This window comes from Girardinichthys multiradiatus, chromosome 2 (genome assembly GCF_021462225.1).
Source record: "Girardinichthys multiradiatus isolate DD_20200921_A chromosome 2, DD_fGirMul_XY1, whole genome shotgun sequence".
Taxonomy (NCBI): Eukaryota; Metazoa; Chordata; class Actinopteri; order Cyprinodontiformes; family Goodeidae; genus Girardinichthys; species Girardinichthys multiradiatus.
This window is the reverse complement of record NC_061795.1, coordinates 2,806,917-2,820,837: the sequence shown is the minus strand read 5'-3', so window position 1 is coordinate 2,820,837 and position 13,921 is coordinate 2,806,917. Positions and strand designations below refer to the sequence as shown.

Here is a 13,921-nt window from a genome sequence, read left to right as displayed (position 1 = left end):
TGTAATGTATTTTGGTGCTAAGCCATTCAGTGATTTATAGACTAACAGAAGTATTTTAAAGTCTATTCTCTGAGCTACAGGGAGTCAGTGTAGGGACTTTAGAACCGGGCTGATGTGCTCCACTTTCTTAGTTCTACTGAGGACGGGGGTAGCAGCATTCTGGATCAACTGCAGCTGTCTGATCCACTTTTTAGGCAGACCTGTGAAGACACCATTGCAGTAATCAATTCTGCTAAAGATGAACGCATGAATTAGTTTTTCAAGGTCCTGCTGAGACATTAGTCCTTTAATCCTGGAGATGTTTTTTAGGTGTTAGAAGGCCAACCTGGTTACTGTCTTTATGTGCCTCTGAAGGTCCAGGTCTCAGTCCATCACTACACCCAGATTTTGAGCCTTAATAGTGGTTTCTAGCTGTATTAACTGAAGCTGTGTGCTAACTTTTAAACAATCTTCCTTTGGTCGAAAAAAAATTATTACTTAGGTTTTGTATTAGATTCAGCTGAAGAAAATTTTGGAACATCCATGCATTGATTTCTCCTATGCATTTACCAACCGCTTGGATGGGTTCATAGTCACCTGGTGACATCGTAATGTATAGCTGTGTGTCGTCTGCATAGTTATGATAACTTACAATGTTGTTTATTAAAATCTGAGTTAGAGGGAGCATGTAGATATTGAATAGGAGGGGCCCTAAGATGGACCCTTGGGGAACGCCACATGTAATTTTTGTGGTCTCCGATGTAAAGGTCCCTGACCTTCAAGTAGGATTTAAACCAATTGAGTGCTGTACCAGAAAGGCCGAACCAGTTTTCTAGGCGCTCTAATAAAATGGAGTGATCAACAGTGTCGAATGCTGCACTAAGGTCCAATAATATCAGCACTGTGGTTCTTCCACAGTCTGCTTTTATACAGATGTCATTGAACACCTTGACAAGAGCAGTCTCTGTACTGTGGTGAGCACGGAAACCTGACTGGAAGACATCGAAGCGGTTGGTCGTTGTTAGGAAGTTGTTTAACTGTTGAAACACAGCTTTTTCAATAATCTTACTGATGAAGGGGAGGTTTGATATAGGCCTGTAGTTCTGTAGTAAAAGCTTGTCCAAGTTGCTCTTTTTCAATAGAGGTTTGATAATTGCTGTTTTCAAGGCCTGGGGGAAAACACCTGACAAAAGGGACGTGTTTATCATATGTATTAAATCAGATGCTATTACAGGCAAAGCTTTCTTAAGGAAAGCTGTGGGTAAAACATCGAGACAGCAGGAAGAAGAGCTTAGTTGCTGTACGATTTCTTTGATGAAATTGGGAACTTTTGTCAAAATCAGTTCTAGTTGGAGACAACTTTGGTACTGGAGTTGATGTGGATGTACTGACTGCCCCTCTGATCTTTTGGGTTTTTTCAGTAAAGAATTTAGCAAATTCATTGCAGGCACTGGTAGAGTGGAGTTCAGATGCTACAGTTACAGGAAGGAGGGTTTGTTAACCTGTCGACCGTGGCAAATAATGCACGAGCATTGTTAATATTTTTCCTGATGATCTCAGAAAAGAAAGATTCCCTTGCATTTTTCAGTTGTAGGTTATATCTGTATAGTCTCTCTTTATAGATAATATAGTGAACCTGGAGTCCGGTCTTTCGCCACCTGCTTTTCGACACTCCTTTTTTTCACTTCTGACTGGTGGAGCACTTCTCCACGGAGACATTTCCTTCCCAAGAAACAACTTTTACTTTAATTGGAGCAGTTGAATCAATGATGTCCGAGATTTTAGAATGAAAGTTTTCTACCAGCTCATCTACAGTGTTACAGGGCAAAGTGGAGGTAGAAGAGTAAATCTGGTCCTTAAATATGCGTTTTCTTATAATGTCTCTTTGGCAAACTGAGTCATTGCAGATGATGCTTTCAAAAATAACAGAAAAGTCCAAAATATGTCCCTGTTTGTGCGTTTGCTGTTTAACATGTTGAGTCAAACCAACATTTCTAAGAGTGTCACATACCAGGGTTGGACAATGAAACTGAAACACCAGGTTTTAGACCACAATAATTTATTAGTATGGTGTAGGGCCTCCTTTTGTGGCCAATTCGTCTTGGGAATGACATACAAGTCCTGCATAGTGGTCAGAGGGATTTTAAGCCATTCTTCTTGCAGGATAGTGGCCAGGTCACTACGTGATACTGATGGAGGAAAACGTTTCCTGACTCGCTCCTCCAAAACACCCCAAAGTGGCTCAATAATATTTAGATCTGGTGACTGTGCAGGCCATGGGAGATGTTCAACATCACTTTCATGTTCATCAAACCAATCTTTCACCAGTCTTGCTGTGTGTATTGGTGCATTGTCATCCTGATACACGGCACCGCCTTCAGGATACAATGTTTGAACCATTGGATGCACATGGTCCTCAAGAATGGTTCGGTAGTCCTTGGCAGTGATGCGCCCATCTAGCACAAGTATTGGGCCAAGGGAATGCCATGATATGGCAGCCCAAACCATCACTGATCCACCCCCATGCTTCACTCTGGTCATGCAACAGTCTGGGTGGTACGCTTCTTTGGGGCTTCTCCACACCGTAACTCTCCCAGATGTGGGGAAAACAGTAAAAGTGGACTCATCAGAGAACAATACATGTTTCACATTGTCCACAGCCCAAGATTTGCGCTCCTTGCACCATTGAAACCAACGTTTGGCATTGGCATGAGTGACCAAAGGTTTGGCTATAGCAGCCCGGCCGTGTATATTGACCCTGTGGAGCTCCTGGTGGACAGTTCTGGTGGAAACAGGAGAGTTGAGGTGCACATTTAATTCTGCCGTGATTTGGGCAGCCATGGTTTTATGTTTTTTGGATACAATCCGGGTTAGCACCCGAACATCCCTTTCAGACAGCTTCCTCTTGCATCCACAATTAATCCTGTTGGAAGTGGTTTGTCCTTCTTGGTGGTATGCTGACATTACCCTGGATACCGTGGCTCTTGATACATCACAAAGACTTGCTGTCTTGGTCACAGATGCGCCAGCAAGACGTGCACCAACAATTTATCCTCTTTTGAACTCTGGTATGTCACCCATAATGTTGTGTGCATTTCAATATTTTGAGCAAAACTGTGCTCTTACCCTGATAATTGAACCTTCACACTCTGCTCTTACTGGTGCAATGTGCAATCAATGAAGACTGGCTACCAGGCTGGTCCAATTTAGCCATGAAACCTCCCACACTAAAATGACAGGTGTTTCAGTTCATTGTTCAACCCCTGAAGATCTATTGTAGTTCTGTCTTCAGGATTGTCCATGTGAATGTTGAAGTCTCCCACAATAATTAAACAGTCATAATCAACACATATCACAGATAAAAGCTCATTAAAATCACTGAAAAAGTTTGTTTTGGACTTAGGAGGCCTGTAAATATAAAGAACATGGTTCGGACCGGGCTCTTTATCTGGAGAGCCAAATATTCAAAATAGTCAAATTTGCCCAGAAAAACCTTTTTATACTTTAATAAATCTTTAAACAAAGTGGCCACCCCTCCACCTTTTCTTTGATGTCTGCTCTCACAAAGAAAAATGTAGTTCGGAGATGTTGACTCTATCAGAATGGGAGCTTCATTAAATTCATGTAACCATGTTTCTGTTAAAAACATAACATCAAGATCGTGGTCAGTAATGAAGTCATTGATTAAAAACTCCACTTCTCCTGTGGATTTCGACGGGGATGACTTCTCTTTCTCAGCCAACTGGCCGGTTGTCTCTGCTGGAGCTGTTGGAGGCAGCGTTATCATTGTTGTTGATGCTCCATGTTCTCTGCTGAAGGTCGAAGCTGTAGGTGGATTATTTACTGAATAGAAGAGATTAGATGTGAGACGTCTGGTTCCTGGCTTGTTCAAACAGAAACCATCTTGCTTGAAGAGTTGTCTTTTTTCCCAAAAAATATTGAAGTTGTCGATGAAGTTCACAGATGTAGTAGGACGTGTTTTTTTCAACCACTTATTAATCATCAGAAGTCTCGAATAAATCTCATCTCAACAGAAAATCGGTGCAAAGGGTCTGCTGAGAAGCACCTTGATATTGAGACCTCCAACAATATTCAGAAGACGAGTGAAATCCTCCTTCAGTCCTTCTGAATTTTTCTTAGCCACGTCATCCATGGCTCCACAGCGTATAATAAGGTTTTCTAGAGACGGGCGCTTTTCTGTGATTGCATGAATATTCTCTGAGATATCAGACACCACGTTACTGGTACCAATCAGAACTTCTGTGTTTTTCTTGTTGCAGACGTTTTTAATCCCATCCACAGCTGTGTTGCCCACTATTAGGGTTCTTGGTCCGGTGGGGCACTTTTTCTCTGGCAGCTTAGGAGATGACTGTTTCGAATGAAGGTTGTTCTCAAACATTTTATTGTTCTCAGAAGATGGATAGTTTTCCTGGTTTTCATTCTGTAGTGGAGCAAATCTGTTTTGGAGGAGAGTAAAGCGTCTGAATAGTGTAGCATTAGGCTACGTTATGATATTAGTGGGTCACTGCAGCAACATTTGAGTCGCATGTGCAAAAGGTCAGTGGCAACATGGCTTACGATCTGTGGTGATCAAATTGTGTATGATGCAAAATGAAATGCGTAATTAAACTATGAGCCAGCATTATTTTCCTTCACTATGTCTTCTTTTGCCATTGAAATGAAAGGCAGATATACAACAGCATGACAGCGAACAGCACTAATGCTAGCAGCCATTTTTGAATTTACCTCTTCCACAGAGCAAATACGAGGAGACTTCTAAAAGGCGACTGATCTGCCGAGACCAGAAATCCATGGGGAAGTACGGCATCTCATAGAGACGTACAATCACCTCAGAGTTCTCACAGTGTGGTAGTTCTATAACCGGTCTTTGTTTGGACAAACTGTTCAAAACAGGATTAGTCAGAGAGCACTAGGAGATTGGCAGCTCTACATAGATGCATTTCCAAATGTAGAAATGTAAACCTACCTGCTGGGTACCAATAGCTGGTCCTCACCAAAAGGAAGGGCAATCTGAAACTTCTCCAGAAGCTTAAAGAACTGGACCATATGGCTCTTTGGGAAAAATTTGGTCTCTAACAGAAACCTTTCCACAACAGAACGCTGAACCACTCCTTTTGGTTGCTCCAAGAGACCACAGCTCTTCAATGTCAGTTTCTGCACAGAGAACAGTAACCGCATATATCTAACACCTCTAACATACCTTGTTAATAGGGTTTAGATTAAAGTAAAGATTTTTAGTGTGCTTTTCAAACAAAGATTTTGTCTAGTATACCACAGATCCTAACCCTGTAGAGGGTTGACTATGGAAAGGACAATAGGATTGTTGTACACTTAAACTTGAAGTGAATGAAAACAAATTCATTTCCATCACTGTTGAACAGACAGAGCCCTGGGGAAAACAAGCATAGTGTGTTTTCCTTATAGTGGTGAACTAGAACTCATTGGTTCATGAAAATATAACTGTGGGAAAGTAATTCATGTATAAAAAAGACCCCAGGTCTGAGCTCTGCGGAACACCAATTGTAACTGGTGTATAATAGAACCACGTACAACTGTATATCAAAATGCAGTTATCATTGCAATCAATAACTACACAATATTGCAAAGGACTGCTTGGATGCAATATCTGCATGTTTTCATTATATTGTGTGTCCCTTGTTGAATTGAAGATTTCAGTGTTATGTGCAGAAGAGATAAACCTATGCATTTCGCATGCTTACCTGAGACAGAATGTTACACAACCACTGTGGGTCGATAAAATAAAGTTCCGGAAGTTGGAGTGCAGGGTCATCAAAGTGTAATAAAATGCCTTAAATGAAAGAACATTACAAGTTATTAAAATAAAGACTTACATTTCATTAAATCACAACAAACTGCTGTGCAACAACAACACAGGATTTTAACAGATTTTAGGATTGCCATTATAGTGTCAGAAAGCAGTAAATAATATTTCAGTGCTAGTGTCAGAAATAAAGCCCAGCTCTTAACTGACCGACTTCACTGAGGAAATGGATGGCGTGAGGCAGTTCGGCTTCCTCCAGCTGAAGCTGGCTCTCCTCGATAAGCTGCAGAAGCCTATTGTATCTGAGGACAGGAAACTCTGGTGGGACCCTGATCCTTTCCAGGAGAATTCTACGTTCCAGCTCCACGTAGCTATCTGGCACCAGTTGACCCATAACATGCTGGCCCTGAATCTGAAAAATTATTGTTTATTAACAGGATAAGTAAAGACAGCTGATGAAATACCTGATTTCCTGTTTGTTTTCTTTTACCTTGAAGCTGGTGACCTCTTTGATGATTGCCTTGCGGAGTTTGACAATGGAGTCTGAGTCCTCACAGAGCGAGACCATGTGATAATCTCTAATGGTGGGGAAACCTTGATGGTTCAGCAGCTCTTGTTGGATTTTATTTAAGCAGGACTGGAGCTGCAACTCTTCACTCAAGTCAGTGTGGGTTCCAACAAGGATGACTGGAGACAGCGGAGCCACTGCCTGAAGTAGAAGGGACGTTTTGAGAAAACGAAATAGGAAACAAATGAAGTGACATATGATGTACAACAAGAATGGATTTATCCTTAATAGTAAAAGCTTTAGTGTGTGGCTCACTTTAATGTTGAAGAGCCAGGGTTTCAGAGCATCCACCTGACTGGCTCCTTTACTGAGGTTGTACACAACCAGGTAGAGAGCTCTGGATGTAAGAAAGAGAGGGTGACAGCCAGTGAGCTCCTCTCCACCTGTGGAGTAAAATGTCAGGTTTTTGTGAAATCAAAACATAAGTCTGTGAAGAAACATTCTAATGTGACATATAACCTGTAAAATTCAACTGAAAAACTAATTTATTAAGAGAAAAATACAAACGCTCAAAAAAACTTCAATAGCTTCGTTACACATGAACACCCCTAAAATAATACTATTAAAAGGACTGTCTGATTCCATTTCAGCATTCTCTCTTGTTCGATTGACGTCTATCGGCTTCACACATCTTTACCTGGGAATAATTACCCACTGTGTTTTGCAGTAGTTCTTCAAATCTGTCAGGTGGTGAGAACATTCTGCCTACAGCTCTCTTTGGGAGGCTGCAGACGTTTTGTCAGGTTTAGCTCTGAACATAGCGTGGCTATTCCCAAACTTCAATTTCTCTTCAGGTGAAGCCATTCTATTGTTGATCTGTGTTAAAGCTTGGACTCCATGTGATGCTTAAAAAACCATGTCTAAAAGATTATGTTTGGTTTCATTAGACCATAAGCTTCCACAATAATAGGACCTGGATATTATCTTAGGAAGAAAACGTTTCTGTCTTCAACTCTTTCCTTAGCCCAGACATTCAAAAGAAGACAGGAGATTGTTGTCACATGTATAACACAGATGGTACAGAAACACCAGCGGCTTATGCCTTGTTGCTACCTAGATACTTTTATACAATGAGATCCTTTTGATCCTTCGTAACCTCTCCGCGAACTATGGCTTCAGCTAAAGGATGCAAATTAACAAATGTCAGAAAAATCCTTCCAGGACAGCTGAACCTTACCTTAAGCTAGATTCATTATAGTTTTAATGAGCTGTGTTCCCAAGAGGACTTAATGTTGATAATGGATCAGAACACGAATAAAACAAAGTATGTGTCTATGGGTGAGCACTTATTGCAACCAGGTAACTGCAGCTTTATTCATAATGACTTTCACCGTTCTCTGCTCACACAATTCCTGGAGTCACATTTGAGATGCAAGCCAACCTGAGAAGTCCCAGACATTCAACAACATTTTCTTCTTGTCCCGTTCCTTGATGATCCAGTCAAAAACGTCAACAGCACTCTGTTTTGAGGTCAACTGGGAGCGCTTCAGCTTCATCAGCTGCCTGACGAGGGTGGTCTTTCCACAGCTAGTGTTGCCCACCACAATGAGCTTCATGCGGTGGTATGGCACTGCCTTCTTCAGGCGCTGCTGCAGGAACCTGGAAGATAAGGCAGTGCATGTTGATATTTAATTTCCAAGTGTGACTTAGTTGGTAAAATACTTCTTGTAATCAAAACAATCTTAATACATTTTAACCAAATTAAGTTCATTATGCTAATAGCTGCGATTTACAAATAATGTGCACTTCTCAGCTACAGAAATGAGTTTTAAAGCCCCTGACCTGACTATGTCTTTGGTCTTGTTGCCAATAAGTTTCAGATCCAGCTCAAGTCGAAGGCCATCCAGTGGCAGGTCCCACAGTCTGACCAGCTTTCCCATTTCTTCCGGGAAGAGCCTCAGGCTAGAATTACGACTCACATCCAGAGAGGTCAGGCCTTCTATCATCCCAATTTGTGGTGGGATCTGGATGGGAACAACACAACCGTGAATGTTCTCCTGTTCTGGAATCTGTCATTAACGTTCGTCATTTCTGCAGACTGTCTTTCACCTCACTAAGCTTGTTGTCACTTAGATGGAGCTTCTCCAGTCCGGCCCATCTGTAGATTGGTCCACTCAGATCCAACTCTTTGATGCAGTTCTGACTGAACATTAGCTCCCTGATTTTGTGGGACGCCCAGCACCCCGGGCCAGGTAAAACATCAATGTTGTTGGTCCTCATGTCCAATGACCGTAAGCTGGACAGAAAGACAGAAGCCTTACATACTGCAGAGTAAGTGCTGACTATGAGACATGAAAAGTTGTTCTCCCCTGAACGTACATTGGTAGATTCAGTATGGCCTCAGGAACGTGGGTGAAGTTGTTGTTAGCCAGTTTCAATGTTGTCACCTTGGCTGGCAGCTGTGAAAGGGAACCTGGACAAGCATGGGTCACATCTTCTGATTTCATTATATCAAATAATATGAATGAAAAGTGAATGTAACTTAATAACTAAGGTTTATAAACTCAGATCCCCAAACAGTGTCTCCAGTTGTCAGCAAATACCTGTACAGCAATGATCATTGGACACTGATGTGGTTTGGAAGGATTCTGAAACTGCTAAAGTTGAACCATGAGGCATTAGGCTGGTTTAAAAATAACCATTTTGCAAAGGGACATGTGTCTTTAACAGGCAGGGAAAATTTATTTGTAGGGGTGAGACGAGACATGATATTAATTTCATTAGAAAGAGAAGGGACGAGATTTTAATCATTCATTCACTAAAAAACTTTAAAGATTAGTTTAGGTGCAAAGGAATTTTTCAGCATTGTCTGTCCTTTCTGTATTGTCTTACAGGTGCTGAAGGCATCTTTGCATTTTGCCGGTGTTAGCCACCAATATTTTTTTCCGTGCTTACATATCATTTGTGTCTTGTCTGGAACCATTTATTGTTTCTACTGGAAACCCAAAATTCTGCCAAACCAATGATTTAAGAGTAGGTGCGGCCTCTTTTATTACAGCTTCATCAGCAGGAGCCATGCTGACAGCAACTGGCTAGTGCTCGTGAGATAGCGGTCACCTCAACCAGAAATATCGTGATGTTTTAATATCCGACATCTCGTACAAGAAGTTCTCGTTAGACATCTATTTTCTCGTACAGCGCAATTTATACAAAAAGTAATTCAAAAAAGGAACAAAGGAGGGGAGACATGTACAAAGCCATACTAAATAAAGCCCACTCTTATTGGCGTACATTCTATCATGCTATAAAATGCCGTCCTCATTTCGGCTTCTTTTTGGAGTATCCAGGATTTTTCCTAAACTTGCTCTAACAGCAATTTCTTATTTTGCTCTTTGATCATGAAGTTATGTCTAGAGTTTGCTAAAGCTTAAGGTTTATTTCAGTCTGGGAGAGTTCAAAGATTTCTGTAACTGAAGAGTGAAACTTGTTAGACCTTGTACTTCTACTATGTTGCATCTGACTGGTTTCAGTTAGTTAATTTGAATGTTAATGACAAACATCCAGCTCCTAACTTTTACTGGTATGTGTACATGGACATTTGTTCCCTGAAAAAAGAACTTAATGTAAGGGCAGTTCCTAATTAAATAAATAAACGAATAAAAGATACTGATGCTGTAACTAAGCATCTGTCCCAGGGGTTTTACCGTACTCTTGCTTGTTGAATGCATCTTCCTTTCCCACATAATACTTGCATAAATGAGATCAGCATCTGCCTTTGTTATCACGAGGTATTACTCATTTATTATAGCACATGTTCTAATAACCGAATGGAAAATCATTATTTTACCAAAACATCTGATGAATCAGTCATTCTATCAGTAATGTAGAAAAGAGGTGATTTCTATATTGTGTGACTTACAAAAAAATATCTGGACAAGGAAGTATATTTCACATTAGTACTTACAGATTTTATTCATTGAAGCATTAAAGGTTTCCAGTTTGGGACAGCTGGTCAGAAAGTCTGGGGAAACCTTCTCCACGTTATTCTTGCTCACATCCAGCAGCTTGATCTCTGGGAGATAGAGAGCTGAGCTCAGGTCAGTCAGACTGTTACTATAAAAACAGAAAAATAAAAGTTCTTTAATTCGTTATATTGCAATCGCAGTAGGAAATATATGATAAAATATAGAACACTTTTAAGGGTAGAACAGCTTTGTGCTTTTGAAGAAGTGTAAAACAAATACATACATTCATGACAAAAAGAAAGTACATCCTTATTCAATTTTTAGGTTTTATGTATCAGGACAATAAAAATCATCTGGTCCTCACCAGGTTACTAAATTTATTGAAATGCTATAATTATAAGAGGCTGTGATTTCTCTTTACTGTGACTGTTTAATTTATATCTGATCTTTTTGCATTTTTCTTTAATGAAAATTATTTGTTGTTTTTATCTGTGTAAAATTACAACTTTCTCCAAAAGCCTACCCTTCCATGAACAGCTCCTCCAGCTTTTCCATGGTCCGGCCCAGCTCATAGGGGAACGTGCTGACTTTATTGAATGACATATTGAGCTGCCTGAGTGACGGGCATGTGACCGCCGGGTCGAAGCTCAACACAGGGCCGATTAAGTTACGAGAGACATTGAGCATGCTCAGTGAGGGCAGAGCCAGCAGGTCATCTGGCAACGAATGAAGCTGGTTACCCTGCAGGTCCAGTCGGGTCAGACTTCTCAAACTCTGCGCCAAAACAAAACAATGAAGAGCTTCAGATTACAATTGTCATTTATTATATGACCTAATAATATTTGGATTAATTGTATTACCTGGCAGATGGCAGAGGGGAACTCCAGCAGACTGTTGCTGCTCAGGTCCAGACGAAGGACATGCCATAGCTGCTGCTGGACAAAAGCATCATCCAGGAAACAAGACAGAGAGTCCAACTCATTCCCTGACAAATCCAACAGACGGATCCGCTCCTTTTCCTTGGGCAGAGCAGCAGAGTTGTCAGCAAATCCCAGCACTGTAGAGAACATCCAAGAACACAATTACACTTTAATACTTTATATGGCACCTGCAGGGTTGCAGATGAAGAAGGTTGCTTTCTCTACCGCTTCATCCATAGTGGGTCGCAGGGAAGCTGGTGCCTACCTCCAGCAGTCTATAGGCGGGAGGCAGGATACACCCAGGGGCAGGGCAACACAGAGACACACAGGACAAACAACCATGCACACACTCAATGTAGAGAGACCAATTTACCTAACAGTCATGTTCTTGGAGTGCGGGAGGAAGCCGGACTACCCGGTGAGAACCCACGCATGCAAGGGCAGAACCCCTGCCCGGGAGTCAAACCCGGGACCTTCTTGCTGCAAGGCAGCAGTACTACCAACTGTGCCACCCTTTGCAAACAACCTGCTCTCATTGGTGCAACTTTGACACTTTATACATAATTTTTGCTTTGGCATAAACGTTAGCATCATTGTCTGCTTTAGCCACCTGTTCTATAGGACACGCAGTTTTCACATAGTTTTTCCATGTTCCACGCGAAACTTGATGTGAAGGGAGTGTGTAATCCGTCATGTCTCCTGCATAAAGCACTGTTTTCAAACTGCAACCGTTTGTTTTAGGGCCTCCTCTCTCTGTCTGCTAGCTTAATTAATTTAGGTGTGCGCTATCTACACAATCACCGTGGCAACCGGTGTTATCTGCGGATTTCTATGCTATTCAATCCCATCTGCTGTGTGTACAGCTTTTTCAGCAGATCTTTACAGTTTCATTCAAGCTGCGTTTTTAGAGAGGATGCTACTTTCCTAGTGAGGAACGTCTTATTAAAAGCCCTAGGTATAAACGTGAGCCATAGGCTGGGTATCCTGGAAGATGTTTACGACTCATATTTGGCTTTTATTTTGAAGCAAGAAAGGAAAGGAAATGACTCCTGAATTACCCTGGTGTACTGACAGAATCGGCTAATAAAGACTGCTCATCGGGCTGACTGACAACCCAAAACCATCAAAGAAGTCCCCACCACTTTTAATGGTGAGTACTCTGCAGGAAAAATAAGTAGTGATCAACAACCTATGAGTGATTGTAAGAACTTTAAAATACCAGCTGGTATTTCAAAGTGCCTGTAACAATGCTGAAGTTGGAATCTGCTTTGAAATACACTATAAATGTTTAAACTAAAGAGCAAGTTTATGTGATTCTGGACGTCCAAAATTTGAAATACTTAGACTGATCAAACCAGAAATGGATAATTCTACACTGGACAGATTCTTTAAAACATCACTTATGATTTAGGAAACCTTTATTCTATTCGAGTAAGCACAAAAAGAGAGCATTTCCAAGGCTTTTTGGGATCAGGACCACCTTAGAATAGAAAAAGCATGAAACCATATGTGGACTAGTCAAACCTGGACTGGAAAAACTTGACATTGATTAAATATTCTTTAAATGTCTAATCGGGCGGCTGTGGTTAAATGGGTACAGTAGTTGTCTTGCAATCCGAAACTGGTGGGTTTGATTCCAGCTTCCTCCTGCAAAATGTCGAACTGCCCCTGGATAAGGCACCTAACGTCAAGTTGCCCACCGATTTGCGTATCAGTGTACGAATTTGTGTGTGTTTGTTAGTGTGGTTGGATGAATGTGGCTCTAGTGTAAAGCACTTTGAGTGGTCGGTATGACTGGAACATTCATTTACCATTTAAAAACAGCTTGTGATTTTTAAAGTTGTTGCTGTATTTGTAAAAAGCAGAAAATAGTTTTTCCCCAAAATAAAATGTTGCCTCATCTTGCTCTGGGGAACCCAGTAACATGATCATCTTGTGTCATTAGCTGGATGCGTCGATACATCCCTAGAGCACATAAGTAGTAGCTAGAAATGTGGCAACTTTTCAAGATTCACAAGACATCTTGTGAATCCTGAGACGTTGCCACTTTAAATTATAAACAGTTCATTTGTTTTCAGTCTAAGGTACCTGACTTCGAGTGAGTCCGTCCATATCTTCTGTGTGTGGGTTCACCGTTTTCATTTTCAGCTTTAGGACTCTGCACACGAGGAAAAAGACGGACTAAAGAACCATGAATATAAGCTGTGCTTTGATACAATATAATGTAAAAAGTAAAGCAAGCAAGGAAATCTAACTGCTGAAATGGAGATTCACAGGACTGACCTCTGCGCTGGCGTGTCTGTGACGTCCCTGCTTCCTTCTCAAGGAGTCTCCCCTCAGCTCCTCTGCTGAGTTGTTTTTTGACTTTGGAGACAGAGCCGACACTGAATCACTTCCTAATCAAAGTGAAGAAAAAAAAGAAAGACCAGGAATTGGACAAAACCAACACAAAGATTTTCTATTCATACATTAGTATTTCAACACTTACAGATTTCTTTTTTTGTTTGTTTTTGGCACACGTGTTTCAGGTGATTAAAAAAAAATCGTTATTATCGGGCGAAGATGACCTGAGTGAATACAAAAAGTGATCTTCAAATTAGGTTTTCATTTATGAAGGGGAACAGCCACCCAAATGATTGCAAAGCCCAAAACGTGGGCTTTGGGACTCCAAACAAAACACAGTGAGAACTATTCTCCACCGATGGAGAAAACATAGAAGCGGTAAAACTCCCTAAGAGTGGCCAGT

The 13,921-nt window shown here is 41.1% G+C and overlaps 1 protein-coding gene across 3 annotated transcripts in view; it reads right to left on the bottom strand.

Annotated features, from left to right (window-relative positions):
* The window catches only part of lrrk2 (leucine-rich repeat kinase 2), a 66,757-nt gene that overhangs the window by 15,932 nt on the left and 36,904 nt on the right, over window positions 1–13,921 (bottom strand). For all 3 annotated transcript variants that reach the window (XM_047382464.1, XM_047382457.1, XM_047382475.1), the window contains 15 exons: window positions 13,459–13,571; window positions 13,264–13,333; window positions 11,116–11,312; window positions 10,779–11,029; window positions 10,255–10,403; window positions 8,670–8,763; window positions 8,400–8,586; window positions 8,133–8,314; window positions 7,732–7,949; window positions 6,606–6,733; window positions 6,273–6,491; window positions 5,993–6,194; window positions 5,721–5,809; window positions 4,967–5,154; window positions 4,726–4,880 (listed from right to left, as the gene is read on the bottom strand). In XM_047382464.1, the coding sequence (XP_047238420.1) occupies window positions 4,726–4,880; window positions 4,967–5,154; window positions 5,721–5,809; window positions 5,993–6,194; window positions 6,273–6,491; window positions 6,606–6,733; window positions 7,732–7,949; window positions 8,133–8,314; window positions 8,400–8,586; window positions 8,670–8,763; window positions 10,255–10,403; window positions 10,779–11,029; window positions 11,116–11,312; window positions 13,264–13,333; window positions 13,459–13,571 (2,442 nt within the window). The remainder of the gene's footprint in view (window positions 1–4,725; window positions 4,881–4,966; window positions 5,155–5,720; window positions 5,810–5,992; window positions 6,195–6,272; window positions 6,492–6,605; window positions 6,734–7,731; window positions 7,950–8,132; window positions 8,315–8,399; window positions 8,587–8,669; window positions 8,764–10,254; window positions 10,404–10,778; window positions 11,030–11,115; window positions 11,313–13,263; window positions 13,334–13,458; window positions 13,572–13,921) is intronic.